Source organism: Euleptes europaea, chromosome 14, assembly GCF_029931775.1.
Source record: "Euleptes europaea isolate rEulEur1 chromosome 14, rEulEur1.hap1, whole genome shotgun sequence".
Lineage (NCBI taxonomy): Eukaryota > Metazoa > Chordata > Lepidosauria > Squamata > Sphaerodactylidae > Euleptes > Euleptes europaea.
The window spans coordinates 36,513,447-36,541,303 of record NC_079325.1 but is presented as its reverse complement, the minus strand read 5'-3'; the positions used below and the strand labels follow the sequence as shown (position 1 = coordinate 36,541,303).

At 44.0% G+C, this 27,857-nt stretch overlaps 1 protein-coding gene across 1 annotated transcript in view; it reads right to left on the bottom strand.

Moving 5' to 3' along the window:
* TTLL11 (tubulin tyrosine ligase like 11) overlaps positions 1–27,857 on the bottom strand; it is a 110,350-nt gene that overhangs the window by 10,064 nt on the left and 72,429 nt on the right. The window contains exons 9-10 of the mRNA XM_056860111.1: positions 2,149–2,406; positions 561–667 (exon numbers count right to left, since the gene is read on the bottom strand). Coding sequence (XP_056716089.1) covers positions 561–667; positions 2,149–2,406 — 365 coding nt within the window. The remainder of the gene's footprint in view (positions 1–560; positions 668–2,148; positions 2,407–27,857) is intronic.

Sequence of the window (27,857 nt, the reverse complement as noted above, 5' to 3'; positions counted from 1 at the left end):
TGTTTGAAGCAATAAACGTGAAAAATAGCTTCCTGTGGCTCTGATTGCCGATCAATTTCAGTACTTGCTAATGAAATTCAGAAACTTGGACATTTCTGCTAACTTATTTCAGCAGCAGCGGAAAAGCTTTTTTAGGTGGTATTTGGGGGGAAAGGGTTGATAGATTTGCAAATGCCTCAGCAAAATTTTTGCTATGTGAGTCTGTAATGTGAAAACTTATCTGACTACTTACCTTCCACATGTTCCAATTTCAGCCTCCTCCTCTGATTCTCACCTACAAACCCACCGTGAGTTTGGCTGCCATGTACAGCCATTTGGCAGGTGGGATGTCATGACTACACCAGTGAGTATTCTGTTTATTGCAGTCTTGCTTAACAAATGTAAGCCTTTGATTGGCCCCCTTCATCTTTAGAAACAAGATGGTGTTTTGAATGTGTTAGCTATCACAAAGTCAGAAACAGAAAATCCTTGAGGACTCTACTAGGAAGGGGATTTAAAAAACCTACGGAATCCACAAGATAGACTCCCCCTGTTTTCCCAAGGGTGGAAAAGGAAATTACCTGATTCTCTTTGGTCTACTCCAAGGCCATTCCACTTTCTGCTGATGTCGATGTACAGTATGTCTGCAGCCGCCATGCAGAAGCTGCTGCTACTAATCTTGCAGTTTCTGGGGAGCAGGAAAAAGTGGAAAGGAAAAACAGTGGAAATTAAGAAGGGATCATCTGGGAAGGGAAAAATGCAGAAACACTTCCACTGATACCATCAGCCAACCCAGCCCCAGAGAGACAGAAGTCCCTGGTTCAAATCTCACCTTGACCATTAACTCATGAAGCAGCCTTAGGAAAGTTCATCTCTCACTCTTTCCTCTTTTCATACCACATCTAGTATCCAGAGGTGTACAGCATAGAGGTTGCATTTAGTTCGCATGGGAGAACATGTAGATACATCTGACTTTGACCACACCCACATTAGACTATTGCGGTGTGCTCTACATGGGACTTTGCTTGGAGAGTGTTTGGAAACTTCAGTTGATCCAGAATACTGTGGCTAATGGACACAGGTTAGAGGAAATACATTTTGCCAGTATTGAAAGAACAGCTTTCCTGGGGACAATTCAAAGTGCTGCTTTGGGTTGCTAACTCTGCCTAGGGATGCACTATAAAATACTAACAGTGATAATAATTGCATTGAATCCTTCCTCAGCATCTTGACTTTAGTTCGGATGGATCCCAGTATCTAGATCCATAGCTATGTTAATGCTGTATTTAAGGATACTTCTCAAATTCTCATCATCCAAATTCCTCCCTGGATTTTGCAACTTCAAATTACCCAGTTTTGTTTACAAAGTGAAACTTGCACATTTGCAATTCACTGTTCCTATTTTTAAAAATCTTGAAATGTGTACAGAAGATTGCACCATGTGTAGTTTGCTGCAGCTTCCTGGTCTTTCTCTTTACTAGTGTCTTTTCTCCTCTGTACACGTTATATATCTATGTACGCATGTACATCTAACACTGCAAAAGGCATTCATGATAGGATTGCCTGCACAATTGCATCAACATGTTTTTGGTATGGAGTTCTACCAATGCAGAGGAGCACATGTGTGCACATCTTCCGAAATTCTGCCAAAAATAATTTTGATGCAATCATATGTATAATTATATCAATGTGGCATTCTTTGCATATGAGTAGTACTGGGGTGAAGAAATACAAATTAAGTGAAAACTAAAGTAAAATCTGAAGACACCAATTCTATAATCAGTTTTTGAAGTTCTTTTAGTTGAACCAAAATTTGTACACCTGAGCAAAATTTTACAACAGAAAAAAAGGAATGGGTCAGTGGAAATTCTCCCATCCCTAGTTGCTGTGCAGAATTTGATCAATTTTGCACAAAACTGAGTTTCCTGAGAATTTCTGGTTTCATTTAAATGAACAGATCAAGTTTCTAATCCAGGTGGTCCCAAAAATATGTTGAAGAGTGTGGTCCCTAGAACCCACAAATCAAAGCATTGCTGGAAGGAAGGGTATGATAGCCTTCATCAGTCCATCCAGCAATTCCCCAAAAAAACCTAGAGAAAGTTCTTCCCCAGGTATTCTACAAGAGGCCAGTTCTGGGATATTCTTTAGGATGGTCTCCAAATGCCTAACCTTACAAATGTCCGGAAACCCGTTGGTCCCAGCTTGGTAGTGCCTTTGACGCCCAGGAAGCGGATGAACAAAACAGCAATCCGTTCCACCAGCCGCAGGTAGTTAAACTGCTTCGAATACTTTGGAAACACCTGCTTCAGGCACACGGTGGGTAATTTGTTTTCGGGGGCTGTGCTGGGCTCCAACTCCAACTTGTCCATCGATTCTTCTTCAGGTAAGTCTTTGTTCTCCTGTGATGCAAGCTCCACGGGCTGAGATCTGCAGGTCAAATAGTGATACAAAAACAGTATCATACATGTGCTGGGTTTTTCTCCTCACCCAGAGACGTGATCATGATGGTCCATTAACACTCCTGTCTGGGCTTTTACCACCACCACCCCCAAAAACCCCACAATTTTGAACGATTAGGTAAGAATCTGGGTATAAATGTTTAATCAGACTTGGAATAAAGACGTTCGCAGAATATAAAAGAAAAGGGAAGGGGGGGGGGAGCTTCAAGGCAGTTAGCCTGAAGACCCTACCAGTTACTCAAAACTAAAGAAATATATTGTTTTGTGCTGTTCCTAGCATGATGTCAAGGCTCCAGGTGTTGGGTTTCTGGACCTGTCCAGCTGCAGCAACCCCACTGGCCAGATGCTTGGCCATTCTAAGCAGGCAGCAAAACCAAGAGATGTGTCCAGTCTAGAATGGGCTGCCACACAGTGCTACATCTGCCCAAGGGGGTCATAAGTGGCACAGGCTTAGCATGGGGCTGGTTTTGTATGGTGATGGACTCCCCACTTCCTCAAGCCATGATACGTTTGAGAAGCTGAACCTCAGGGAGGGACGGACAATGGGGTCCTTTGGTTTCTTTATAATATTTGCTGTGTTTACAAATATACAAGGTGAACGTGGGTGAAGGCAGAGAGGCATGCCTACAAGGCAGCAGAACCCACCATACTATATTAGGTCCCAGAGACTGCTTGCACCCCAGGAGCACCCCCTTCAGCTGACTCTTTGGCTTCTCCCTAACTACCAATACCTGTTTCTTCACACACATCCCTCTGCCAGCTCCCTCTCATCAGCTGAAGAGGTGACACTTTCCCCCAAATTCTGTTGGGTCTTTGACCAAGAGAATGATCAACAACTGAGGAACCTTCTGCAGTCTTTAAATAACTTCCCGCCCCCCGCCCCCAGTCTCCATCAGGTACCACATTAGGCACATTCACAGACGCCAGATATGCATGGGAGGTTTTGCCTTGGTTTTGCTGCTCTCTAGATGCACATTTTCCCCATCCAAATTCTCAAAACTCAAAAAATAAGCCCCCAAGCAAAGTTTTGAGAATTCAGATGGGAAAAATGTGCATCTAGAGAGCGGCAGATCTAAGGCAAAACCTCCCATGCATAATGATTCAGAGACAATAAACCCGCAATATTCTTTAAACACACTTTATGAAATTCCTCCTTTCTCGCTAAAGATTTAGGAGGAAAGGCACATCCAGCCAGCACCGGACGGGGGTCAGACAGTCTTGAAATGCAGGGACCTCAGCCACAATGCCGTTAAATTAAAAGCCCTTCGATTCAGAGGGCAGATAGAGCCTTGGCTACTTACCGTGAAGGCTTCTTCTGCTCAGAGGGACGAAGGGCATCTTCATGATGGGTGTTTCCTTTTCCTCTTAGCTCGGGAGGCAGGATTTAATATTTAAATTTTTCCCCCTGGCTCCTGAGGGTAAACGCCCCCTTAAGGCCAGTTATAAACTATCCAAGCCTTAGAGGTTAGTAGAAAAAAGCTAAAACACATGAGGTATTAAATTGTAACCTGTATTTTTATGAACTGTAATGTTACGTACACAACAAACTTGAACTTCAACTAACTGAAAAAGGCTATAACTCTAACTAGTAACTGACGTCTGGGAGGGCAAGATGCCCTTCGTCCCTCTGAGCAGAAGAAGCCTTCACGGTAAGTAGCCAAGGCTCTTTCTCGGCTCAGAGGGACAAAGGGCATCTTCATGATGGGACATACAAGAGCTGTCCCCGCCCTGGGAGGGTTAGACGTCCTGTAATATGCTTTGCAGTACTCGTCTACCAAATGCTGCATCTGCAGACGAGTAAAGGTTTAATTTATAGTGTCTTACGAAGGTAGACACGGAGGACCAAGTGGCCGCTTTACAAATTTCCTCAATAGGAGCCTGTCTGTCGAAGGCCGTTGAGGTGGCTGCGCTTCGAACCGAGTGGGCAGTTATGCCTCCTGGAACGGGCAATTTACTTTCCATATATGCGGTCTTTATACATGAGGCAATAGTACGACTGATAGATGCCTTTGACATAGGTTTACCCTTTCTCGGTTGTGAAATGTTGATGAACAGTGATTCTGATGATCTAATGTCCTCTGTTCTAGATATGAATATATGCAATGCTCTTCGGAGATCTAACAAATGCCATGTCTTTTCCATGGGTGTTTTTGGATTGGGACAGAATGATGGAAGTACTATGTCCTGTTCTCTATGGAACTTAGTGTTGCACTTTGGAACGAATGAGTGGTCATGCCTAAGAACTACCTTGTCTTTGTGAAATGTGAGCAATCCTAGTCTAACCGATAGAGCTCCTATCTCTGAGACTCTACGTGCCGAAGTTACAGCAGTAAGAAACAGTACTTTCATCCTTACCCATTTTAATCCGACCTTTGCAAGGGGTTCAAATGGCGGCTTCGTGAGCGCAGTCAGAACGGTGTGTAGGCTCCAGGTGGGGAACCTGTGTCTTACAGGAGGAGCAATAACAATCATGCCTCTCATGAATGATTTTATGTGAGGATGTTTAGTCAACTTATACCCTGCTACTCTTGGGACAATAGTAGCTATCGACGCTAGCTGTCTTTTCAGTGTGGACGTAGCTAAGCCGAGTCTGTGACCCTCTTGTAAAAAGGAGAGAATGCCTAAGGTGTGAGGTTTGAGAGGGTTGATATTTTTGCGCCTGCACCACCTGGTGAATGCCCTCCAGGTTGAATTATAAATTCTCTGTGTTGAGGGTCTGCGTGCGGCCTGAATGGTGTTAATTATGTCCTCAGTGTAACCTAATCTGTGCAATCTTCCCCTTTCAATACCCAAGCGGTCATTTTGAACCATTCTGGTTCGGGATGACGAACTGGTCCCTGTATCAGTAGGTCCGGAGTGTCTGGAAGTCTCCAGAGATTGTTGCGTGACATTTGTATTAATGTGGGGAACCATGGGCGCCTGGGCCAATACGGTGCTATGAATAAGACATGTGCTTTCAATGTTTGAATCCTCCTTAGTACTCTTGGAATGAGTGGAAGGGGTGGGAAGGCATATAGCATTCCCTTGGGCCAGGGTGCTGTCAATGCATCCGTCTGTTCCGCCCCAGGTTGTTTGTACCTGGAAAAATAAAGAGGAAGCTGGTGGTTTGAGCTGCTTGCAAATAGGTCTACTATTGGTGTTCCAAATCTCTGTGTTATAAGGTGGAATATGTCTGGGTGTAGAGACCATTCCGTCTCGCTGAGAGTCTCCCTGCTGAGCCAATCTGCCTGTACATTGGTTACTCCCTGTATGTGCTCCGCCGAAATTGATGTTAGATTGGACTCTGCCCACTGAAGAATTGGTAACACTTCCTTGTGAAGAAGTGATGATCTGGATCCCCCCTGTTTGTTTAAATGTGCCTTGGCGGCTACATTGTCTGTTCTGATCAGTATATTCTTTCCTTGAGCTTGTTGTTTGAAGCTCTGCAGGGCTCTGTAGATTGCTCTGATCTCCAAGGCGTTTATGTGTAATTTTTGTTCCTGGGGCGACCAGGTGCCTTGGGCTATGTGTGTGTGGAATGTCGCCCCCCAACCTGTCGTGCAAGCATCGGTGTAAATCTGTTCCGGAATAGGGAGGATGTATCTGAGGCCCTTTGATAGGTTGTTTTGGTGTGACCACCATATTAGGCTGTTCTTGGCTTCTTTGGAGAGAAGGATGTTGATATCTCTTTTCTTTTGTATATCTTGTTGGTAGGGCCTGAGAAGCCATTGTAATGGTCTCGCATGGAGTCGAGCCCATTGGACAGTGGGGATGCAAGCCACCATATGACCCTGCAACTTGGCAAGGGTCATTAGTTTTGATGATCTGATAGTGTAGATCTTTTGGGCTAGGGACGAGATGAGGTTGATTTTTTCTCTTGTGAGAAAAAGTGTATTCTGCTGAGTGTCTATTTCTGCCCCTAGGTGTGCTAGTCGTTGAGTGGGGTTCAATTTGCTCTTTTTGTAATTGATAAGGAATCCGTGTGTTGCCAATTTTTCTATCACTAATTGTGTGTGTAGAGCGCTTTGTTGTCTTGAATTTGCACATATCAGTATGTCTTCTAAATAGAGGTGATCCTTGGTATAGGAACCTCAGGTATCGGCGGTGTTGTGGATGTATGAGGATATGTAGATAAGCCTCGGTAAGATCTATGGACGTTAAAAAGTCCCTGGGCCTTAGTGCCTCGGTGATTGATTTTAGTGTCTCCATTCGGAAACGTCTCAGTGGGATAAATCTGTTCAGAAACTTCAGATCTAGAATGGCTCTCCATCCTCCGTCTTTCTTGGGAACGGTGAAGAATACTGAATAGATTCCCAATGAGTGCTCCGACAGAGGCACTGTCTCTATCGCCGCTATGTCCAGCAGATGTTGTATTGCTTGAGAGGTTCTCTGAAGTTTGTCCTTGTTCTTGGATGTTGGTGAAGTAATCAGTCTGTTTGCTGGAATGTGGGAGAATTCTATTTGGTAGCCCTGTGTTTATATATTTAGTACCCATTGGTCTGGGTGTGATGCTAACCATTGAGTCTGATAATTTTTTAGTCGTCCTCCCACAGGTTGTAGTGTAGCGTCATTGTTTTGCTTGGCGACTGGGTTTATTCCCTTTGTCGCCCTGGAATGAGTGGAATTTGGCTCCTCTATTAAACCTTCCTCCTCTACGAAAGGAGTTACAGTTCTGGTTCCATTGGCCTCTACGCTGGTCTGGTCTAAATCTTTGTAGTGTGTGGTAAGTCCGAAATGGAGTGTACCCTGAGTTGTGTTTGAATTCTTTTTGGAGACTCTTGGGTAATGCTTTCTTTTTATCTTTAGTTTCCACCAGTATGGGGTCTAATTTGTCTCCAAAGAGTCTTTTCCTTTGATAGGGGAAACCCATCAAAACAGATTTTGACCTATGTGTCGCTTGCCATGGGCGTAACCACAGGGCTCTCCTAGTGGCTGCTGAGGTTGCCATGGCTCTGGCTGCGTAAGTCATAGTGTCTAACGTGGAGTCAGCAAGGAAAGATACTGCTCTTAAAAGTCTGGACACTCCCTCACAGGCTTGTTTTTCCTCCTGTGGAATGAGCTGTGTTAATTTTCTAGCCCATATTATTGTAGCTCTGGAGACCAGTGCTGAAGTCACTGATGACTTAATTGCTAAGGCTGAAGCCTCGTGGGATTTTTTGCAGGCTAGTTCTGCCTTTCTGTCAGTTGGATCCCTAATCAGTGTCTGGTCCTCCTCTGTAACCAGGTCTGAAGTGTGTAGTGTAGTAACCGGTGTTTCCACCGGGGGAACCTTAAGTAAATCTGAAGTGTTTTGATCTAGGTTGTAAAACTTCTTTGATGTTATAGGCCATTGTTTGGAGGCCATAGGTTTCTCCCATTCTGATTTTATAAGGGAGAGAAAATACTCTGGTACAGGCACTACTTTATCAGGGGTGTCATACATGTGGAAAAACTCTGTTGTTCCCTTTTTTCTTTGAGCACTGGACTCAGTGTCATCAGAAAGATCAAGAGCAGCCAGTGTCTTTGATAGTAAAAGAGGAAATTCCTCTGTGTTAAAAATCCTAGACTGCTTGGGCTGTTCAATAATATCTTCACCATCTGAACTGAATTGTTCATCTTCCCTTTCACTGTTGCCATCCCCAGTGTATACTGAGTCATTCTCCTCTTCCCCTTGAAAGGTTTGTTGGACAGAACTGTCCTTGAGGGCTGCTTTAGTGGGCCAACTGGTTTTCTCATAGGAGGGACCAGCCTCAATCCCTGCAGTGGCTTGGTTTGAATGAGTTCCCCTGTTGATAAGGGCATGATTAATAGTCCCCTGATTAGTCATTCCCTGGATTGGGTAGGCATGAGTTAAATGAGGGAGTGGCTGGGCCGCTCTTAAACCTTCTGTGAAGGCGTCCCTAATAAGGGCAGAGAGCTCCGTTTTGAGAAAGGTTAGGCCTGCGTCTTGTAATGGGGGAAGGGAGATCCTACCAGTAGAAGAGGTCTCCGCTGATGTTTCTCGTCCTTAATTTAGAGGCGAGCCGCCTAAGGACGAGACGACATGAGGCATGTGCGAGCCGCCGGCCTCTTGGGTCTGCTCCCCGAGCAGCTGGTGCAATTGGGCGTCCGGCGCCATAGCGTGATCCGTGCCTACAGTCGGGGCATCTTGAGACAAAGGCGAGCCGCCAGACTCCGGATTATGCGCCCGAAAACGCTTGGCAGAAGAAGCAGCAGGCGCTGCTGTGCTCTTTGCGCCGCCCGCCGCCGCAGGCTTTTTTCCGTTTTTGTTTGGCGCGGCTGCGGAGCGGGCTGCCTCTACGAGGCGTTTTGCGCGCTTGTTGCCGGCCGAGACGGCCCGTTTGCGCTTTCCCCCACTGCCTGTGCCAATTTTCTTTTTTGGTTTTGCCCTCAGGTCAATCTGTTGACTTGTAGAGGGGAGGATGGCCTCGGATGGTTGAGGTGTAGCCGTTAGTAGGCTAGGGTCCCTATCAGCTAAGGCAATAAAGTTATCTCCTTGCCGGTCGGCCATTTTGTTTTGGCAGGAAGGGGCCCTGTTACTTAAAAAACTATTCCTACTCTACTCTTACCTTAAAGGACAGAGAAAAAACTAGAAGTGATAGTATTAGGAGAATAAGTAGATAATTAGATAGATAAGTAGATAAGAATAAAGGTTAAAGATAAAGCTTTTCTAATCCATGCAGCTGAGAGCTACGAAAGGCTGCTCTCCCGATCAAGGCAGGAAATAGAACTGGCCTTAAGGGGGCGTTTACCCTCAGGAGCCAGGGGGAAAAATTTAAATATTAAATCCTGCCTCCCGAGCTAAGAGGAAAAGGAAACACCCATCATGAAGATGCCCTTTGTCCCTCTGAGCCGAGAATCACAGATGCAATCATCTGATCGCTGTCACGCCATGAGACTCAGCAACTGTACGTGTGAACTTATCCCATCCCAAAGCCTTGCAATACACAAACGTCTGTCAGGATGGCAGACCAAGACGGTCTGTTCACACAGGCCATTTTTGCATGGAAATTAGCAGCGCGTTCCAGGCTGAATTGCCGCACATATTTTTTGAATTTTGCACGCTGAACCGTCATTCCGGAAGTGACTGCGAAGCTGGCGCATACCTGCTTCACATTACAAAAGAGCCCACTTAACGCAACCTTTGGTGTTTTCCGCGAAGAATCCCCCCTCAAGGAACAATGCAAAACAACAGAGGTGCGTTAGCTATGCATATGCTAATGGCTATACAAACAGGAACAAAGGAGCAGGCGAGTGGAACTTCCCCTTTTGCATCGGGACCATGAAAAGGCATATTTAAAGTCGCATTTTAAAAAAGCTTTGAGCGAGCATCAAAATTGACCATGCAAAAATGGCCACAGACAAGTTGCCTCTTGATGTCAGCTTTTACCAAGTGCCAGTCATACAGAAGTGAACCCACGTGATTTCCATTGAGACTTGTACATTTTGGCTTCGCCGGGCTACAGATCAGCCTGTGTACCCCCACCTCTGTCCTTCTGCTTAGATCCGAATAATTCAATTTCATTGCATTGCCAATGGCATCCAATATTTCCTACCAGAAGGGGCTAATAAGAGCAGAAGGTGGCTTTGGTCACAGCTGAAGCAATCTCATTCCACAGACAACTTCACACGAAACTAGCCCAAAGGGCAAGAATGCAGACTGCAGCAGGATATAAGCGAGAAGCTGCAGGGAAGCATAGAACTGTGAGCCAAACCATTTGCAAGAGGAATTTCTCACTTCCTATTGGGGGGCAATGCCTAAGGCATCATTCCAAGCTAGAAATTTAGCATTAGTCGTTGTTGGGTTGCTAGGGAATCTGTGATCGACACTCAAGTCCCTGTGCCACCATCTGCCCCAAGAAGACAGCAATAGAACGATTCTAAAATTGCAAGCATATTTATTGTATTCAGTGGTGGCAGGAGTCAAACAAGTTACTTTGTCCTGCTGTCAACTATCTCATGTGCCTGCTGCTTATTGGTGGCTGTTGGCATCCCAACTCCAGTGCAAGTGTTCTCTGGTGCATACAGCGCATGCATGCCAGTGTCTAACTCTTTTTGGGCACTTTCACACAGCCCAAATAATGCACTTTCAATCCACTTTCAATGCACTTTGAAGGTGGATTTTACTGTGTGAACTGGCAAAATCCGCTTGCAAACGATCGATCGTTAAGTTGCAGTGAGAGTGGATTGAAAGTGCATTATTTGGGCTGTGTGAAAGTGCCCTGACAGCCCGTCCATTTCCTTTTTTGCTTGGTTCTATATAAAAATGCACAAGGGCCTTTCACACTAATAAAGTGGTCGAGGAGCTTCCACTGCAGATGAGAAGCTAAAATCTGAGATGAGTGAAGTCTCCCCATTCTGCTCTTTCTAAATTTGTTTATATTATTGTCAGAGGTTTTGGTTCCCTACTTTCTGCTGGGGGCTCTGTAGATTTGTTTGCACTGTGTGTGCATGTTGTTCGGTTTTTATACATAATTTATATGTGCAAAGTGCACATTACTTATAGCTGTAATATGCCCACAATTCTGATTTCCTTATGCCTAAATGATGTTTTAAAATGTAAGCATTTTTATGGGTGCAAGGAAAACAGAAAATGGCTTGAAAATAGAGACTCAAAAGTTCAGTTCACTCGAAGGACAAGCGAAGTTGCAAACGGGATTTTTGGGACGAAACAGAAGGAATGAAAAATTCAGAATCATCCCTAGCTCTAAACTGGTACACCCAAACATAATCTGCTGCCCCTAGGGTACATTTGGTGTTCTCTTTCACAACACCAAGGGAGCAATTCCCATTTCAGAATTCCCGGTATGGTTAATTTTGTCCATCATTCACCTGAGAATGTAATATACTCTAAAACAAAAAAAATAAAATAATTAGGTGCTGCTGAACATCAGATTACAAGAGTGACTACAGGCAAACTCCACTACAAGCTATATAAAAATGGCCAGCACATGGGAGGGGGAGCGAAGGAATACAAGCAAGAATACAAACAAGAATACAAGAGAGAAGCCCGAACTGGACACATTTGTGCAGAAAAGGCAATCCCTATATAGAGGACTGAAAGATAAGCCAGGGTTTCCCCCCCACCCCATTTGTTCCCAACAAAATTCCCAGAGACATATTTATACACAACCAGAGATAAGAGATGCATTTTAGAACAATTTTTGTGTTTTTTTACAACAGGTCTAGGAGATGTCCCCATTCTAAATACAGACTTAAAAGCAGAGAAGCTGGTGTGGGTTCCAGTGGTCCCAGATTCCTGTTTAGTAAGTCTGTTTACAGATACACGGTTTTCAAAGCAGCGCAGCTAAGAGGATAACACAGCGCTCAATGTGCTCAGTACCCATATAGTACATTTTCATCCTTCCCTTCAGCTCAGGGAGGTGTTTCTCTGTTCACCTTCGATTTCTGGTCAAACGGATTTTGCAGGGGATTTTGGGGGATAAAACAATTCTTCCCAGAAAGAAGCTGAAAGCTGATTCCACAGATCTGTGTACAGACAGACACCTATTGGCTAGGACCAATGTCATCACCCCACCCAAAGCAAGGCCTTATCATTTCAATATAATTCTCTTGTTTCTTGGAGAGCCAGTGTGGTGTAGTGGTTAAGAGCGGTGGTTTGAAGCGGTGGGCTCTGATCTGGAGAACCGGGTTGGTTTCCCCACTCCTACACATGAAGCCTGCTGGGTGACCTTGGGCTAGTCACAGCTCTTTAGAGCTTTCTCAGTCCCACCTACCTAACAGGGTGTCTGTTGTGGGGAAGGGAAGGTGATTGTAAGCCGATTTGATTCTTCCTTAAGCGGTAGAGAAAGTCGGCATATAAAAACCAACTCTTCTTCTAATTTCCTAACTGAACAAAGCAAGCTCCTGCTTCAGCACAACTCACATCTCCTGGGTTTTAAGTTAATGTATTTTCCCCCCTCCACAAAGAAGGGTCCTCCCCCTTCATTATGTTTGCATTAGGGATGTGCAAGACCCTCCCTCAAACCTGTTGCAGGCCTTCATCCCCTACTCTCTATACTTCCCGCAAACTTCTTCGTATGCTTGTCCACAACAGGAACCCCCAAGCTGGCTTTCAGGTTTAATTTATGGTGAAAACTGGTGGCATCTCAAGCTTCTGCATACATTTAACAGGAAAAAATTGGCACAGGGAAACGGAGCAAAAATAAAACCTCATGGGTTTGATCTGCATGTGGGAAAACAAAACTGGGGTTATTAGAGTTGAAACAGCAGGGCTGCAAAATTCAGAAGCATCCCTAATACCAAAGCTGAAAATCAGGATAAGAACTGTCATGGTGGGATGCTGGCAATTGCCCTGAAAATATCATGGTTCTATATAGACAGAGCCAGTTCAAGTTATGTGCAGTGTTTATCATTTAACTTCAAATGGAGACTGCTAATTAAGGTGGAAAATAAATAGGTCAGGGGCAGACACAGGCAAGTCTACGAAGCGAGATTTTAATTAGGACCATCACAATTTTCAGGGGTTATTTTCATTTTATGCTGGAAACCTGCCTGAGGTGAGGGGGGGGGCTTCCCCCTCACTCCTTCCTCAACTGTGGCTAAATTGATCTGGCCTGAGATGCTCCATTATACCCTTCTCAGCATTCCAGGAGCCATCTGCCATTCAGGAACCATCAGGCTAAACTGGATAACAATTCACAAAGCATGTAAGCAACCCCTCCTTTTTTTTCTGCTATTCCCTTATCTCATGCCTGACTGCCATGTCTGGCTAGGGATGCCAGTTCTTGTGGCTCCCTGTGTCCTGTGAGACGTGGCAGCTAGGCCCGGAGTGTACCTCTGTGGTGGTAATAAAGAAACAGGTGGTAATAAAGAAACAGTGCAGGCAATAGTATCAAAAATTCTATTCATGCAAACAGTCAACAAACTAAAACAGTGCAAACAACAACTAGTGCTAACAAACAACAAATACTTGTAAAAATATACATATATACAATAGTCAAATTAGGCCAGCGACAATATAAGTAGCACAATGGCTATATCCAACGTCGGCAAGGAAAAAAAGTCCAAAGTTCTTTTAAGCCAGCGTCTGAAGAGTCAGATGCGCTTCTCTGTGTAACTCAAAGATGAGTGAAGGAGAAGTGCATCTGACTCTTCAGACGCTGGCTTAAAAGAACTTTGGACTTTTTTCCCTTGACGACGTTGGATATAGCCATTGTGCTACTTATATTGTCGCTGGCCTAATTTGACTATTGTATATATGTATATTTTTACAAGTATTTGTTGTTTGTTAGCATTAGTTGTGCACTGTTATAGTTTGTTGACTGTTTGCATGAATAGAATTTTTGATACTATTGCCTGCACTGTTTCCTTACTGCTACTTGTGTTTAACAGTGATAGTGAGATTTTTTGCTACAACCTCCAGGTGGTAGCTGGAGATGCCTGACTGCCATGTCTGGCTAGGGATGCCAGTTCTGGGTTGGGAAATACCTAGAGGTTTGGAGGGAGGAGCCTGGGGAGAGCCGGGTTTGGGGAGGAGAAGGACCTCATTGGGCTATGATGCCCTAGAGTCCACCCTCCAAAACAGCCATTTTGTCCAGGAGAACGGATCTTGGTCACCTGAAGGTCAACTGTAACAGCAGGAGAGCTCCAGGTGCTACCTGGAGGTTGGCAACCCTATGTCTGACCCAGGGTGGGAACCTCAGTTTGAAAACCATTGGAGGTGTGGAAGAATCTGATGGCCAAATAGCACGAGCCTTTCCTAGGAACTGGAGAATCTGAAAAGAAGCCTGGGAAGGGCCGCATACCAATAGAGCAATCGAGGACAGACCTACCAGAAGCTACCTCCCTGCAAGCAGTGGTAAGGAAACAGGACAGAAACCAAGCCCTCTGGTCTTCAGAACCTCTGCAGAATTAAATCCTCTAACTGACAGAGCAGAGCCAGATTTAAAGAAAGAAATAGTCAAACACAAGGTGGAGCCTGTGGTACCCCCCAGCCTGAGAAGCAAAGCTTCATTTACATACTAATGTCTGACCCCAATCCATCCATTTCTCTAATTCCATGGCTGGCGACAGATCTCTTCAGAAGGGATCACCAGTGAAGAAAATATTAATGACCTTCTGGAGGAGGAGGCGGAAAGGGGGTGGGGGGAAGAAGAAATTTCAATTTGAACAAAGCTTCAGAAAATCCAAGGCAGCTTATCTTTTATACATGATTACTAATTTATTAATGTCCTCCCCCCCCCCGTCTGTACCATATCCTCTTCATTCTCACTGGCCTTAATCTTTATGCTAATACACATTTTCTTTCTCTTTTTTTGGTCCCTCAGCCACATTTCCGACTGCTAATTAAAGGCCCTGAGATTTACAACTGCGTGAGTACCAGCAGCCCAAACAGCAGCTAGCAGGTTCAAAGCTATCAAGAGCCCGACTGGTAGACAGAGGTAGACAGAAATGCTCACTCCGTAGATTTTACATTGGGACGCGGGGGGGGGAGGAACCATCAAAAGAAGGAGAGTTATTTTGCCATTTTTAATCAGCCGCTTGTCGCTTTTCCCTGTTAAAAGGAAAATAATTGGTCAGAGTTCATAAACTAGAATTATATTCCCCTGCCCGATCCAGACACAACACTAGTCGAAGCTCTCTAAAAGGAACAGAAGGCAAAAAAATTGAAAAGTTGCCAAGCATGGAGCCAGCGTGGTGTAGTGGTTAAGAGCGTTGGTTTGGAGCGGTGGTCTCTGATCTGGAGAACCGGGTTTGATTCCCCACTCCTCCACATGAGGGGCGGAGGCTAATCTGGTGAACTGGATTTGTTTCCCCACTCCTACACACAAAGCCAGCTGGGTGACCTTGGGCCAGTCACACTCTGGGGGAGGTAGTTGTGAATTTCCTGCATTGTGCAGGGGGTTGGACTAGATGACCCTGGTGGTCCCTTCCAACTCTATGATTCTCTCAGCCCCACCTACCTCACAAGGTGTCTGTTGTGGGGGGGGGGGAGGGAACGTGATTGTAAGCCAGATTGATTCTTCCTTAGTTGGTAGAAAAAGTTGGCATATAAAAACCAACTCTTCTTCTTCTGGAGACCAAGTCCTATGAGGAAAGGTTAAAGGAGCTGGATATGTTTAGCCTGAAGAGGAGAAGACTGAGAGGGGATATGATAACCATGTTCAAGTACTTGAGGGGCTGTCATATAGAGGATGGAGCCGAGTTGTTTTCTGTTGCCCCGGAAGGTCGGACCAGAACCAATTGGTTGAAATTAAATCAAAAGAGTTTCCGACTAGAAATTAGGAAGAATTTTCTAACAGAGCGGTTCTTCAGTGGAACAGGCTTCCTCAGGAGGTGGTAAGCGCTCCTTCCCTGGAGGTTTTTAAGAAGAGGTTAGATGGTCACCTGTCAGCAATGCTGATTCTGTGACCTTAGGCAGATGATGAGAGGGAGGGCATCTTGGCCATCTTCTGGTCACTGGGGTGTGGGGGGGAGGTAGTTCAGAATTTCCTGCATTGTGCAGGGGGTTGGACTAGATGACCCTGGTGGTCCCTTCCAATTCTATGATTCTATGATTATTATTCTTCAAGCAACCAATGGGTTTTCCCTTACATTGCCCATCAAGCATTTAAAGGTATAAATCCCAGTTTCCAACATTCTTTCACAGTGGTGCATGACCAAAAATCAGGATGGAGCTATGCAGATGAAGGGGAGGGACTATCTAGATAAGAGCCAACTTGATTTTCAATGGTTGGACTCACCAAGGACAGGAAGAATATTTAGCCCCTATTCCATCAGGACCCCTGAATGCAACCCCTTTAGTTTCTCCCATTTCCAAATGAATGGTGGCCATTCTGCATGTGTGGGACACTGTTGCAGCCTCCTCTATTAATGCCAGATAGCTTGGCCTTCAGAAATTTTGCAGGCCAGTGAGAGTGAAATATATTTCTGAAAATGTTATATACCTGGGATTTCCAAAAACCTTTTAACAAAGTCCCTTACTGAAAGCTCCTGAGTAAATTTAACAGTCAAGGGATAAGAGGATGGGTCACCCCGAATATTAAAAACTGGTCAAATGACAGGAAGCAGTGCAAATGAAAGGAAGTAAGCAGTGGGGCTCTGTATTGGTATTAGGACTGGTGCTTTTTAATTTGTTCACAAATGGTTTGGAGTTAGGGCTAAGAAGTAAAGTGGCCATGATTGCAGATGGCACCAAAGTATTCAGGATTGAGAGAACCAAAGGGTATTGCGCTCCAAAAGGATCTCTCCAAATGGGAAGAGCAAGTGACAACAAAGCAAATGAAGTTCAATGTAAGTAGAAAGTGATACACACTGGAACAAAAAACCCTAATTGGTTCTTGTAGGTTATCCGGGCTGTGTAACCGTGGTCTTGGAATTTTCTTTCCTGACGTTTCGCCAGCAACTGTGGCAGGCATCTTCAGAGTAGTAATACTGAAGGACAGTGTCTCTCAGTGTCAAGGGTGTAGGAAGAGTAATATATAGTCAGAAAGGGGTTGGGTTTGAGCTGAGTATTGTCCTGCAAAAGTATTGTCCTGTAAGTATCAAGATAATGTGCTAATGAGGGTATGGTATGTTAATATGGAACCATTGTATCCTGAAGTGATCTGTTAATGTGTGTAATCCAAAGCTAATCTGTATGGCTATTGTTGAATGTTGTCTTTGTCTGGAGGTTTTTCAGGGCAGGAAGCCAAGCCTTATTCATTCTTAAACTCTCCTCTTTTCTGTTAAAGTTGTGCTGATGTTTATGAATTTCAATGGCTTCTCTGTGCAATCTGACAAAATAGTTGGTAGAATTGTCCAGTCTTTCAGTGTCTTGGAATAAGACCCTGTGTCCTGTTTGTGTCAGTCCATGTTCAGCCACTGCTGATTTCTCAGGTTGGCCAAGTCTGCAGTATCTTTCATGTTCTTTTATCCTTGTTTGTATGCTGCGTTTTGTGGTCCCGATGTAAACTTCTCCACAGCTGCAAGGTATACGATATACTCCTGCAGAGGTGAGGGGGTCTCTTTTGTCTTTTGCTGATCGTAGCATTTGTTGTATTTTCTTGGTGGGTTTAAACACTGTTTGTAGGTTATGTTTTTTCAAAAGTTTCTCCATCCTATCAGTGACTCCTTTAATAAATGGCAAGAATACCTTTCCTATGGGAGACTGTTTTTCTTGAGTTTTCTGATTTTTGTTTGGTTTAATGGCCCTTCTGATTTCATTCTTGGAGTAGCCGTTTGCTAGCAGTGCGTGATTTAGATGATTAGTTTCTTCCTTGAGAAACTGTGGTTCACAGATCCGTCTTGCACGGTCCATTAATGTTTTGATTATTCCTCTTTTCTGTCGGGGGTGGTGGTTGGAGTTTTTGTGTAAGTAGCGATCTGTGTGAGTTGGTTTACGGTAGACCTTGTGACCTAACTGAAGGTTTGATTTACGGATGACAAGGGTATCAAGAAATGGGAGTTTACCCTCAATTTCCTTTTCCATGGTAAACTGAATGTTTGGATGGATATTATTAAGATGGTTTAGAAAGTCCATTAATTTTTCTTCACCATGGCTCCAAATGGTAAATGTATCATCTACGAACCTGAACCAGACTGTAGGTTTGTAAGGTGCTGATTCTAATGCTGTCTTTTCAAAATATTCCATGTAAAAGTTTGCTATTACTGGACTGAGTGGACTTCCCATAGCTACTCCATCAATCTGTTCATAAAATTCTTGATCCCATAGGAAATAACTTGTTGTCAAACAATGGTGAAATAAGGCTGTTATATCTTCTGGAAAAATCTGGTTAATCAATGAGATTGTGTCTTTTACTGGAACCTTGGTAAAGAGGGATACAACATCAAAACTGATTAATATATCCTTTGGATTGAGTCTTAACGGACTGATTTTGTTGATGAAGTGAGTTGAATCTTTGATGTAAGAAGTGGTTTTTCCAATGTGGTCCTGTAGGAGGGTGGTCAAATATTTAGCTAATTCATATGTTGGGGAACCAATGGCACTCACGATGGGTCGGAGTGGAACGGAATCCTTATGAATTTTAGGTAGTCCATATAATCGTGGTGGTTGTGCTTCAGTCTTGCATAGTTTTCTGTGTGTGTCGGGATGAAGAGTGGAATTCTTGATCAGAATGCTAGTTTTCCTGGTAATTTTGCAAGTTGGATCTCGTTTTAGTTTTTTGTATGTGGCAGGGTCCAGAAGTTCCTCAATCTTCTTTTTGTATTCTTCTGTTTTCATGATCACTGTGGCATTGCCTTTGTCAGCTGGTAGAATAATGATTTCTGGATCTGCATTGAGGGTCTTGATGGCGTTTCTCTCCTTGCGTGTTATATTGCTAGCAGGGGGCTTTGCTTTTCGTAGAATTCTTGCTGTCTCTCCTCTTATTTCCTCAGCATCTTCTTCAGGTAGATTACGAATGGCAGATTCTACATTTGCAATGATGTCTTCCACTGGAATTTGGGTGGGAGTGACTGCAAAGTTTCCTCCCTTAGCTAAGATGGAAGTTTCTTCAGGTGAGAGTTGTCGGTCTGTCAGATTGAAGATAATCCGTTTGTTGTCAAGTTTTGGACTGTTCTGTCTTCTTTCCTGTAATTTGTTAAACTTTTGCTTCTGTCTGGAAGTATGGCTGGTAAACCCCTGTTCCATTTTTCTGTAGGTGAGATTATCAATCTTGTCCCAATCATGGCTTCTCATTTTGTGGCTACTATTGATATGTAAGGAAAACAACTCCTTGTCTGTGGCAGCAAGTTCTCTGCTGGTAGTGTGAATTCTCTCTCGTAAGAGAGCCCGTTCTAGATGGTCATAAATGCGGTTAGCTCGTGAAGTTTTAAAGATTCTTTTACTTGTGAGAAAAGATGGAATGGTTCCAGTGTCTCTGCATCGCAGTAGAAAAGTTAAAGAACAAAGTAGATGTGCTTTCTTGTTCCGAAGTGTTTCCAATCTCCGGGTCTGTTGAAATATTTCCTCCCCGTAGAGGCGTTCAAAATATTGTCGAAGGCTTTCACGGTCAGAGTTCATTGGTTCTTGTAGGTTATCCGGGCTGTGTAACCGTGGTCTTGGAATTTTCTTTCCTGACGTTTCGCCAGCAACTGTGGCAGGCATCTTCAGAGTAGTAATACTGAAGGACAGTGTCTCTCAGTGTCAAGGGTGTAGGAAGAGTAATATATAGTCAGAAAGGGGTTGGGTTTGAGCTGAGTATTGTCCTGCAAAAGTATTGTCCTGTAAGTATCAAGATAATGTGCTAATGAGGGTATGGTATGTTAATATGGAACCATTGTATCCTGAAGTGATCTGTTAATGTGTGTAATCCAAAGCTAATCTGTATGGCTATTGTTGAATGTTGTCTTTGTCTGGAGGTTTTTCAGGGCAGGAAGCCAAGCCTTATTCATTCTTAAACTCTCCTCTTTTCTGTTAAAGTTGTGCTGATGTTTATGAATTTCAATGGCTTCTCTGTGCAATCTGACAAAATAGTTGGTAGAATTGTCCAGTCTTTCAGTGTCTTGGAATAAGACCCTGTGTCCTGTTTGTGTCAGTCCATGTTCAGCCACTGCTGATTTCTCAGGTTGGCCAAGTCTGCAGTATCTTTCATGTTCTTTTATCCTTGTTTGTATGCTGCGTTTTGTGGTCCCGATGTAAACTTCTCCACAGCTGCAAGGTATACGATATACTCCTGCAGAGGTGAGGGGGTCTCTTTTGTCTTTTGCTGATCGTAGCATTTGTTGTATTTTCTTGGTGGGTTTAAACACTGTTTGTAGGTTATGTTTTTTCAAAAGTTTCTCCATCCTATCAGTGACTCCTTTAATAAATGGCAAGAATACCTTTCCTATGGGAGACTGTTTTTCTTGAGTTTTCTGATTTTTGTTTGGTTTAATGGCCCTTCTGATTTCATTCTTGGAGTAGCCGTTTGCTAGCAGTGCGTGATTTAGATGATTAGTTTCTTCCTTGAGAAACTGTGGTTCACAGATCCGTCTTGCACGGTCCATTAATGTTTTGATTATTCCTCTTTTCTGTCGGGGGTGGTGGTTGGAGTTTTTGTGTAAGTAGCGATCTGTGTGAGTTGGTTTACGGTAGACCTTGTGACCTAACTGAAGGTTTGATTTACGGATGACAAGGGTATCAAGAAATGGGAGTTTACCCTCAATTTCCTTTTCCATGGTAAACTGAATGTTTGGATGGATATTATTAAGATGGTTTAGAAAGTCCATTAATTTTTCTTCACCATGGCTCCAAATGGTAAATGTATCATCTACGAACCTGAACCAGACTGTAGGTTTGTAAGGTGCTGATTCTAATGCTGTCTTTTCAAAATATTCCATGTAAAAGTTTGCTATTACTGGACTGAGTGGACTTCCCATAGCTACTCCATCAATCTGTTCATAAAATTCTTGATCCCATAGGAAATAACTTGTTGTCAAACAATGGTGAAATAAGGCTGTTATATCTTCTGGAAAAATCTGGTTAATCAATGAGATTGTGTCTTTTACTGGAACCTTGGTAAAGAGGGATACAACATCAAAACTGATTAATATATCCTTTGGATTGAGTCTTAACGGACTGATTTTGTTGATGAAGTGAGTTGAATCTTTGATGTAAGAAGTGGTTTTTCCAATGTGGTCCTGTAGGAGGGTGGTCAAATATTTAGCTAATTCATATGTTGGGGAACCAATGGCACTCACGATGGGTCGGAGTGGAACGGAATCCTTATGAATTTTAGGTAGTCCATATAATCGTGGTGGTTGTGCTTCAGTCTTGCATAGTTTTCTGTGTGTGTCGGGATGAAGAGTGGAATTCTTGATCAGAATGCTAGTTTTCCTGGTAATTTTGCAAGTTGGATCTCGTTTTAGTTTTTTGTATGTGGCAGGGTCCAGAAGTTCCTCAATCTTCTTTTTGTATTCTTCTGTTTTCATGATCACTGTGGCATTGCCTTTGTCAGCTGGTAGAATAATGATTTCTGGATCTGCATTGAGGGTCTTGATGGCGTTTCTCTCCTTGCGTGTTATATTGCTAGCAGGGGGCTTTGCTTTTCGTAGAATTCTTGCTGTCTCTCCTTGAAATACGGGATCTGAATCAGTGCTAAGTTACCTGCTCTTAAAGGTGTGGTGGATAGCTTTATGTAAATGCCATCTCAATGTTAGGAAGAGGTGAAAAAAGCAAAATCTGTGCTGAGTATTATTAAGAAAGGGAATGGGGGGGGAGCCAGTGTTATAATGTCCTTGCATAGATTTATAGTGCAGCTGCATTTAGAATGTTAGGTACAGTTCTGATCACCAGATCTAAAAAAAAAAATGTAGTGTTGGAAAATGAGCAGAAAAGGACAACTACAATGATCATGGGAGAACTTTCCCTGCAAGAAAAGGCTAAGACTTGAGGCTTTCTCCCCTTCCATAATATAGAACCAATGAAATTTATGGGCTACAGATTCAGGAGAGACAAAAGGAAGTACTTCTTCCCTCAAAAGAATTCATTACCACAAGGGTGTGGTGATGGCCATTAGTTCACTTGTCTTTAAAAGGGGATTACGCGAACTCGTGGAGGATAGGTATCAATAGCTATTAGCCACGATGACATTAATGGAACTTCCATGTTCACAGGCAGTACTCCTCCAAATACTAGAGCTGGAGGGGTGACAACAGGAAGGCTTTGGCCTGTTTGTAGGCCTCCAGCATTCCCATCACAACCAGTGGGCTGCCAATGCACTCCTCCCTACGCTTCTCTGACCTTGAGGCCAGTCATTCACTGGAGCCACCCCAAGCCAAACTGAACATCCACGAGAACCTCAGCCACCAAAGGCACAGGGAATGGGAGACAGGAGTAGCTGGCTAGAAGATTGTTCAAAGTGGGGGGGGGGGGGCGTTAAATCGATTACCTGAAAGAAAGTGCCACAGTCATAAGAGCAGCCAAGCATAGACGTCAAGGAACAGGAAGGTACAGGCAAGCCACGTTTCCAGGAATCACATCTGCAGCCATTTACACACACTTAGTGATGCTGACCTGGATGGCCCAAGCTAGCCTGATCACGTCAGATCTCAGAAGCTAAGCAGGGTCAGCCCTGGTTAGTATTTGGATGGGAGACCACCAAGGAATACCAGGGTTGCTGTGCAGAGGAAGGTACTGGCAAACCACCTCTGTTAGTCTCTTGCCATGAAAACCCCAAAAAGAGGTCACCATAAGTCGGCTGCGACTTGACGGCACTTCACACACACACATAGTGATGCTGATGCACAACCAAGCAGAGACCATGCATGCCCGATGGCGTCAGCGCTATTCCTTTAATGCCTGCAGATTAGATAATTGCATTGCAAGCGTTCCTGGTTCACCAAGCGGAATGATTGGTGACTTGTGGCTCATTCAACGTTCCGCCACTACACAGCACGTCATGTATAAATACGAAAAAATGCTGGCGCTCATTGCATCTGGGAGACCTAGGCCATGAAGACAGAGGCGGATGGCTTTTACAGTGGAAAGGGGGTTGCAATGCAACTGGGGAGCCCTGGGTTCAAATCTCCACTGGGCCACAACGATTTCCAGGCACACTTTTTGAGATAACTGTCCTTCTTGGCCTAGCCTACCTCATAAGGTTGTTGTAAGTTTAAAATGGGGGAGTCATATACACTGCCCTCAACTGAAGGGGTGGGACAGAAATGAGACAAGCAAAATACAGTTTACCAGTGAGCTTTTAAAAGAGTGTGCAGTGAGGGGGTGGGAGCAGTGATTCAACCCTTAAAGTAATCTGCTTGCAAGTCTGTACCTAGAATAGCAGAAGGGAGAAGATGACCCCTTTCTCAGTGGACAAAATTTGGTTCAGGGGCTGCCAATTGCTGCACACAATCTCATTTCTCCCTCTTTTCCTTCCCTGGCAGCCACCATAGCCTCTCCCCTTTTCCTGCTTCCTTCTCTCCTTCCCAGCCACCCTACCTTTATCTGCCCGTCTTCAGCTTTCCCTCCTTCCCTCCCCTGGTAGCTTCTCCCAGGGAAAACTCTGCAGAGTTCTAGCCGCTGGGCTGGGGAAGGGTCCAGATGTGCTGTGCCAGCTCCCAGGCAAGGCCCAGCTGCACGGTGAGGAACCTCAAAGGAGTTACAGGGGGCATTTTCTTCTGTATCCTCATTTTCTTCTGTATCCCCCTCCCCATACTATTTCCTTTTTCTGTCCTCCCAGCAGCCTCCATAACCTCACCTTTTCTGCTTCCTTTGCTCCTTCCCACCTACCCACCAACCAACTTTTTATCTTCCCCGTATCTTCAGCTCTATCAATTCTTTACTTCATTTTTACTCCACCTTTCTCCACAGTGGGGACCTAAGCTGCTTACATCCGCCTCCTCTCCTCCATTTTATCCTCACAACAACCCTTTGGAGATAGACTAGGCTGAGAGTGTGTGACTGGCACAAGTTTAACCAACAGTCTTCCATAGCAGAGTGGGAATTCAAACCTGGATCTCCTAGATCCTAGTCTGATAACTCTAACCACTACACTACACTGGCTCTTGTAAGGTGGCTGCTGTTGTAGCAAGCAGTGAGGCCTGGGTGAGTTATGCAAGTTGAGTGATGTCAAGTCACCCAGTAGTTGCTGGTGAATCCTATGAATCCTCCTTCAAAGCTAAAACTGCTCTGGAAAGGTCTTCTCCCCCTCTCCCTGACAAAAACCAAGGCTTGAAGGCTGGCAATATTGTTGTGGCTCTCTAGGAATGGCCACAACAGCCACTGAGAGGGCATTTGTTTCTTAAAGCTACAGGTGCTGCTTCTGTTATTTTGCATGGGAGTAGCCCCAATATATTTTTGGTTCAGATTTCAGATTTTTCTGCACATCTGGGGCTTTTCTCGGGTTTGTACAAATATCTGTCTTGTCTGTTCGTGACCCCAACCTCCAGATTTAACTATTCACAGATGAGACCATGTTGAAAATTAGATACATTGACACAAACCTATGGATGTTCTCCATTACAACTAGTGACAACTAGGATGTTCTCCATTACAACTAGGAACTGCAGAATGTTCACCAACACTCCAGTTTGTGAGGGGGAAAGCATCAGTAGAAGAATGTTATAAGGCTGTACACCTCATGACAGGAGGAGTGCTGCATTGTTTTGTCCTATTTGCAGCACTCGGATCAGTGGTTTCAGTGACGCACACAGTTGTGTTGGAATCCTGGAAGTTATTTGTCCCTGGCCTTTAAAATACTAATTCCCCCCTCCCTATACCTTGTATAGCTCCCTCTCAGTTTTATGTAAGGCATGAAAAATAAGATTCTAAAGATAGCAATGTGGTTAAAATGGGAGCCTGACGTTCCCATCAGGATGGCATGAATAAAGCTATACAGAAATATTGCTAGTTAAAAACAAACAAACCTGGAGTGAGTGGATATTGTGGCTGCCACCAAATGCAATTACAAATGTAGGAGCTCGCTCAGAGAGCAAGGTTTGTAATAGACTTCCACTGACTGCCTTGGGCTATATAAAATGCATTCAATTAACTCCTCCAGAGAAATCCATCTCAGCTCTCCTCTCAACTAAATTCCCAAGTTCTCAACCTGTCCTCAGCTTCCTGTGAAAGCAAACACAAGCTCCTTTCCCAGCCTCTTTCTCTGATGCCCTTTCTCCCCACAACCCCTCACCCCACAACCTTCTTTTCCCTCTGCCTTCTGCCTCCTCCGTTCCTCCTTCCTTTGGTCCCTGCTTTTTCCCTCCAGCCACCTGACATGTGTTTCCTCTACTCCTTAGCTCCCCCTTCCCGAAAACAGCATCTGTTCTTTCTCATTTATTTATCTTGCCCAATCTTATCTCCTGAAGCTCCAGGCGGCTAACAAAGCAACCACAAGTTGCAAAAACCTAAAAATGATATAAGAATATGTCAACTAGATTTAAAAACAACAACAATAACACACAGGATATAAATACACACAATAAAAACAGCCAGATCCGCCCAACAGTTTACTCTCCACCCAACGTCCTCTGAAATAATACTGGTTGAAAAGCCTTCCTGAGTGTAGTGGGTGAAGGCACCCTCTGCTTCAAATCTGGTAAGCCATTCCAAAGGCCTACCACAAACCCTGGGAGATCCCACCCCACCAACATGGTCCTTCTTTGCTCTCTCAGAAAAGCTGCATTGTTTGTGAACGTTGCCATCAAGTCGCAGCTGACTTATGGTGACCCCTGGTGGGGTTTTCAAGGCAAGAGACGTCCAGAGGTGGTTTGCCATTGCCTGCCTCCACGTCATGACCCTGGTATTCCTTGGAGGTCCCCCATCCAAATACTTGCCAGGGTCAACCCCGCTTAGCTTTTGAGATCTGATGAGATCAGGCTAGCCTGGGCTATCCAGGTCAGGGTCTGAAGACTATTAGATGTAATAAAATTCTGGCACCGCCATGGGCCTTGGGGAACTTTTAGGAAAGAGTCAAACCCTCTCCAGAGTTCAGTGTGAAGAATTCCTCCTGACACTGCTAGGAACTGCACACTGTTGCAAGCCAGGTCGCCTGATGCTCTCACTTGATGATGGGAATGAAAAGTGGCTTTATCGCCTATGCCGAGGGGAGGCTTCACATGACTCCCTGTGGCACCAAGCTCAAAATGCCCAGTTTTGTTTCACTTCTCAAATCTGCAGAGCATTCCCTATTTTAGTACTGTTTCTTCGCACTGAATTTTCCCCATAAAATGTACATTTCTCAATTTTATCTGAGCATCAATAAACCAGCATTAACCATCTATTGTAAATATCAGTGGCATACACTGTATGCAGAGATACTGTCTAAATTGCACATTAAAAGCCATGCCACTTGTGTACACACCAATGACATCTACGAAAGCAAAACCAAGTAAACAAAGACAAAAAGACAAAAAAGATAGTTCGCATTGGCTCATCCCTGCCTTAAACCCTTTGGCTAAGAAACCAAAGACTGATTCTTGCTTGAAAATATCTCAAACTGGCCCCATGACTAGCAGCAGACGGTCAATTACATAAGCACCTTATTGCTTCCATTTCTGTCACTCTGATTCCGCAAAAACGACTTTTCTTTTGCGGCACACATAATCTCTCGGAAGCACGGGGGGCGGGGGGGTAACCAAGTTGTAGAAAACACAAACCAGGTTTTAAAATAGAATTTTAATTTTAAGGAAGGCTTTGGGGAGTGTGTTTATGCCGCTTATCTCCCATACCTGGTGATTAAGTTAATTTATACTTAATGGAAGAGGATCTTTTTCTAATCTCCAGGCAGGCTCAACAGCTGTCTGTGACGAGGGTTCTTGGGGCCTTTAAGCTGCTTGAGAAACGGAGGTAATAAACTTGGGAGGCTGCAGATTTGACACCTGAAGGATATCTGCGACAGAAGGAAGAGCGAGATTTCATGTCATGAAGACAAGGCAAAAGCTATGGAGGTTTTTTTTCATTCCCGTCCCTCATGGCCTGCTCTGTAATATATATGTCTAGTAGCAACATGTGACACCTCCCTCTCTGCGAATACCTAAATCCGTGGATTGAGACCACACCGACACTAAACAGATTTTTCTGCAAACTTGGGGTACTCCCCAGGTGAGCGAGCATCAAAGGATGAGCTCCAACTATACACTATAATGAAATAATTACATTTATTGCAAGGTATAAACTTGTAAAATTGTTAAAAACACAGGGCCTGGAATGCAGGCTACATATAAAACTATAAAATTCTTATACACAATTATAAAATTCTTATACAGTTGATATACAATCAATGTAAATGACCAATGCTAGACCAGACATGTTTCAGCCTGAATAGGCCTTCCTCAGTGGTCATAAATACAGAAAGTTATAAAAGAAAACCACATCCGGAAATGAACCTTATGAGATATTTTTTTATCTGAAAACAGAAAACCATAAGAATAGGGAGACAAAAAAAGAAAGCCAAATTAATTTTACTCATATTAACTACCGTAGATTTTTTTAAAAAATCATTGAATAAAATATAATACCTAATGTTTTGTGTGGCTTGACTCTTAACCCAAATCGTGGGCCTTGCCATGTGAACAGTTGTTCACACAATCTACACAACAAAAGTATATCCATGAGTTAAGGTTACTATGAATTAAAGAAAACCTTTAAAAAACCCACAACAAAAGTGTATATAAATAACCCTTTAGAACTAACCTGGTACAGAATTAACAATACTCCCCAGGTGTGCAGGAAAGGCTGAAAAGTGTTTTTAAAAATACATTGGGGGTTTAAATTCCCCAATTTTTTTTTTAAACCAGCTGCGTTTGTGCAGACAATGCACTTACCAGTTGAACTGGCAGCGGCCACCGCCACAGCTAGGGTTGCCACGTCCCTCTTTGCCACCAGCGGGAGGTTTTTGGGGTGGAGCCTGAGAAGGGCGGGGTTTGGGGAGGGGAGGGACTTCAATGCCATAGAGTCCAGTTGCCAAAGCGGCCATTTTTCTCCAGGTGAGCTGATCTCTATCGGCTGGAGATCAGTTGTAATAGCAGGAGATCTCCAGCTACCACCTGGAGGTCAGGAATTGGTAAGCTGCATTAGACTGTTATACTGGGATATTT